This window comes from Babylonia areolata, chromosome 27, assembly GCF_041734735.1.
Source record: "Babylonia areolata isolate BAREFJ2019XMU chromosome 27, ASM4173473v1, whole genome shotgun sequence".
Taxonomy (NCBI): domain Eukaryota; kingdom Metazoa; phylum Mollusca; class Gastropoda; order Neogastropoda; family Buccinidae; genus Babylonia; species Babylonia areolata.
The window spans coordinates 38,293,141-38,298,140 of record NC_134902.1 but is presented as its reverse complement, the minus strand read 5'-3'; the positions used below and the strand labels follow the sequence as shown (position 1 = coordinate 38,298,140).

At 43.0% G+C, this 5,000-nt stretch overlaps 1 protein-coding gene across 1 annotated transcript in view; it reads left to right on the top strand.

Moving 5' to 3' along the window:
* LOC143301079 (uncharacterized) overlaps window positions 1–5,000 on the top strand; it is a 10,914-nt gene that overhangs the window by 3,606 nt on the left and 2,308 nt on the right. Inside the window, exon 2 of the mRNA XM_076615085.1 lies at window positions 3,871–4,067. Coding sequence (XP_076471200.1) covers window positions 3,871–4,067 — 197 coding nt within the window. The remainder of the gene's footprint in view (window positions 1–3,870; window positions 4,068–5,000) is intronic.

Below are 5,000 nucleotides of genomic sequence, written 5' to 3'. Positions count from 1 at the left end.
ATACCCGAAAAGCGTAAAAATTTAACGCCGGCGACGGTCACACGGTTGGTGCCATGCCGCCCCTGTCTCCGAAATTTCTCAACTCGACACACACCCCTCCCCCGGCCACCCCAAAAGTGCCATCGCCACCTCAGCCTTACAGTCTAATCTCGATTGGGTAAACCCGATGTTCCTGCAAGTGACGTACAGTCATGCTCCAGTAACTCGCTTTAAAAGAGACGACAGCCCCGTGCCCTGCTGCATTCCCCGTCTTGTGCCTCACTGACCCGGGTTCCTGACCTCGACGACAGAGACAGAGACAGAGAGGTAGTTATAGGCAGAGAACACAGAAAAGTTTAATCGTCTCCGAATTTTCTGCAGTCGTGAGCGGTATTGCAGTTTGTTCAACAGATTCTCAAACCCAGCGCACTGTGGAAGTTGGAGAGACAGAGAGAGAGAGAGAGGACTGTGAATTGTGGTCAGCCGTCGACGTACAGTCATCATGGCCATTGGTCAAGTAATATTCGGTGAGTCAGTGGACATGATTCCTGTTCGATGTCACTTTCTTCCTCTATGTCAGTCTTCACATTAATTGTCTGTGTTTTGTTTTGTTTTGTTTTGTTTGTTTGTTTGTTTGTTGTTTTGTGTTGTTGTTGTTTGTTTGTTGTTGTTGTTTGTTGTCGTTGCTTTTATTTCCCATTATTGTTTTCTTTTTAGTTCTTTCTCTTTTCTCGTTCTATCTCACTTTCTTTGTTTTTGTTGTTGTTGTTTTTAGTTTTGGTTTTGTGTGTGTGTGTGTGTGTTTTTGTGTGTGTGTTTTGTGTGTGTGTGTGTGTGTGTGTGTGTGTGTGTGTGTGTGTGTGTGTGTGTGTTTCAGTTTTCTTTCTTTCTTGCTCAGTTTCTTTTTTGATTCCTAACATTCTCTCTTACCGTTCCTTTAAATCATTGTTGCAGCCAGAAAAATATTTATTTGATCTTACCATTTCCAAATTCAGATCGTCTTTCAATAAATTCAGATTTGGAGTAAACGAACTTAAAGTTAATGAGCGTTAAAAGGATAGCCTGAAAAACTGTACCTTTTGTGGAGGGTACGAAGACGAAATTCATGTACTGGCAATCTGTCCACAATATGATATTCTGAGAAAGAAATATTATCCAAGCATATACAAAATTTAAGGATTCCCATATTACCCCACTTACTTCAAAATGTCAACAGCATTGTGTCAAGAGATGTAGCAATGTTTATTTTTTATGCGTTAAAACAGAGAGCAGAAAGCGCTCAGTCTGAGATGAAAGATATGTTTCTAAATTACCCTTACTTATTCAGTGTTGTTATATTATCAGTTTATTCTTTCTAACATTTTGTTGTTCATCCAACTCAAGGTTTGGTTTTCATGTGTGTGTGTGTGTGTGTGTGTGTGTGTGTGTGTGTGTGTGCAACACGTGCATTTATATGTATACAGGTCGGTGGCCTTACATTTAAACAGTTCTGAGCTCTCTCTCTCTCTCTCTCTCTCTCTCTCTCTCTCTCTCTGTCTGTCTGTCTGTCTGTCTGTCTGTCTAGCTATGTCTCTCTCTCTTTTTTTCTTTCTTACTTTCTTTTTTCCTTTATTGTACTTTATCTTTCATTTTCATGTCACGTTTTTTCTTTTCATGTTGTTTTCCCCATTCATTCCTCCTTGCTTGTTTTTTTATCCCCTCTCTTTCTTTATCTCTTTTCGTCTTCTTCCTCTTCTTCTTCTTCTTCATTTCCTTTCTTTTCTTTCCCCCTTCCCCCTTCCCCCTTCCATTTCTTTCTCTGCTGCTGCTGCTGCTGTTGTTGCTGTTGTTGTTGTTGTTGTCGTTGTTGTCGTTGTTGTTGTCGTTGTTGTTGGAAAGATAAGGGTGCAGCGTCAACTCCATCACGAATTTCTATCCACATTTTGGCATCACTGATCCCGGCCAGCGGTGACGTACTCATGTTGCTGATTTCCAGAGACTGCAGAACAACACTAATTATTTCTTTCTTCTGATTTTGCTCGTTCCCTCTCCGTCTATGAAGAAAAAAGTTTAGGCCAATTGTCGACAAAACAAAAATTCTAAAGGCGTAACTTTCTATTTAAGCCGAAAAAAAATTAGAACAAGAACAACAACAGCAGCAACAACGACAACAACGGCAACAACAACAACAAACAGCAAAGGATATCCCATGCTAATACTTACTGTCTGAAGCTTCACTGGACTTGATGAATTATTGTATCCCACCACGCCACTGTTCAACAGCCCAGAATTGTAACAACTTGAAGCTTCACAATCACACACGTTGACTTCTTTCGCCATCAACACTCACGTTCCGTTCACACTGACTGACTGAGCCACAGCAACTGTGAGAAAGTGTGTGTGTTTGTGTGTGTGAGGGTGAGCATGTGTGTGTGTGCAACATGAATGCAGCCAGCGTGTCGCGTCCTCGTCTTAACTAACATTCTGTTACACAACTTCCCATTGGTTCGTTCTTCCGGACTTGAAGCGAGCTGAAGTCCCGTCTTGTCAGGCTAAATGAGTGCACGGTGAAGTGGAGTGGGATTCAAGATGGTGAGAACAGAGGATTTGTTCAACGAAAGTCTTGTTGAGGGACATCTGTGCCCAGTTATGCACTTTTCTCCTCTTTCGGTTTTGTGTGTGCGTGTGTCTGTGCTTTTCTAATTTGGGCTGATTGCTTGATTAAAGTATAGCTGGCTGGCCTGATGATTGGTTGGCGGGTGGGTTAGTTTTTCCTTTCAGTTCGATTTTTTTTTTTTTGAAAGGAAAATGGAAGATTGCTTACTCTTCCCTGGCGTCAGACTTGTCAGATCAATATACAATACAATAGAAGACAACACAATACAATCAGTACAATACAATGCAAAGGCAAGGCAAAGCAGTGCAATGTAATGCAATGAAATGCATCGTTATTCATTCCTACTGGAAATCAGTCGCCCAGAGACCGCTCTCTGTCGCCACTACTACTGCTGCGCAACAACACACACAAGAATCAAGAATATTTAAACCTTTGATCCCTTTTGGGGCATGGAGGATATTATATAACAGCAATAGTATTTTACACCAAAATTAAACATAAAGTAACATAACTATCGGAAACAGAATATAAACTATATGAAACACAACATAAATGATGATAGTATGTTTCTAGTATTAAACCTCAGGAGAGATCAGACCACGTTGCAACATTACTTAAGTTTAACCAAAGTACACACACACACACACACACACACACACAGAGAGAGAGAGAGAGACCCGCCTTATCGTCAGGGGTGTGTAACGGTGTACCGGGCGGATGGTTTTCTCGACGTTTCCCTCTCCACCCCCTTTTTGTAAATTTTCTCCCTCCCCCTACCCCCTCTCCCCTCCCCCACGTCTTCAGTTTAAAAGCCATTGCTCCCCACAACTGAAGCTGAATGAACTGGCCAGAAGAACACTTTACATTTGCAGCAGCTGCTCAGTATAGCAAGTTCTGCTGTTATTTAATACATATTCATTCTGCTGCTGCTGTTACACGTGACTCCTGCTGCTGCTGCTACTAAAACGTACTACTACTACTACTGCTATTAACTCCAGTACATGCTAGCGAGTTCTACTATTGCTAAGTACTATGTTTATAATCATTGCTGCTGTTGCTTTTGCTGCTCAGTGTCATTACTTATTCTCCTTCTGCTGCTGCAACTATCACTCTTGCTACTATCATTCCAATGACCACTACTACCACTACTACTACTACACTACTACTTCTACCACTGCTCAGTACTACTCAGTGACAGTATTACGAAGACCACTGCAGCTGCTGCTGCTGTTTTCCCATTACTGGCATCATTTTAAAAAATAAAAATAAAAACATTTTCTGTTTTATTGGTGCAGGGTCAGTGTTAGTGCTGGCGATTGTCCCAGCTTCGCGGCCAGTGCCGACAGGTCGGCCCGTGGAGACCAGTGAGGAGTCGTCTGGTCAAGGCGGGACCTGCCAGTGGCGGTCACAGGTCCCAGTCCTTGACCTGAATCGTTTGATGCGCGTGCTGACCTTGACCAAACACTCAGCTGACGAGGCTTACGATTCCACCGTGAGTGAGAATAGTAACGTATGTGGGGGGAGGGGCGGGGGTGGGGGTGCCGAGGGAGGGGGTAGGGGGGGTATATTGTGTGTATAGGGGGGCGATGTGTGTGTGTGTCAGTGTATGGGTGTGTGTGTATGGGGGGTATGAGTGTGTGTGTACGGGGATGTGTGTTTGGGTGTGTGTGTGTGGTGGGGGGTGGGTTGAGTGTGTGTGTCAGTGTGTGGGGGGGTATGAGTGGGTGTAGGGGGTATGTGTGTGTGTCAGTGTGTGGGTGTGGGAGGGGGGAATGTGTGTGTCAGTGTGTGTATAGAGGGGGGGGAGAGAGTGTGTGTGTCAGTGTGTGTGTGTGTGTGTGCTTGCGTGTGCATGTGTGTGTGTGTGTCAGTGTGTGCGTGCTTGTGTGTGCGTGCGTGTGTGTGTGTGTGCATGTTTCTCAGTGTGCATGTGTTATTATTTTGTTCTTAATTCTCATTTCAAACGGGACAAAGTCCGCAAGGGTTTTGCTGCTGCTGCTGCTGTTGATGAAGATGATATTGCTGGTGGTGGTTTTGGTGTTGTTTTGTTGATGTTATTGTTGATATTGCTGCTGTTGCTGATGTTGTTGTTGTTATTGTTGCTAAACTTCAGATCATCAGATATAATGTAATGATCTTGTACTTCTGTACAAATGGCAAAATCAGTAAAGGATTTCACTGTTCTTTAAAACATCAGTTTATGGGGGAATAAAGAAAGAGAGTTGTCTCGTCTTTCCTTAGATAATGTCACCAATAAGATTCATCAGTTAATGAACTGATTAAAGTAAAGATCTGAAATCTGTCTAATTGCTTTCTGTGTACGATCTCTGGCGATCTCATTTTCAATGAAGACAAAGCTAGGCCCTACCGCTGGGGGCGTATGACTGATTCAACAACAAAGCAAAACATGGCAAAACAAATTTTT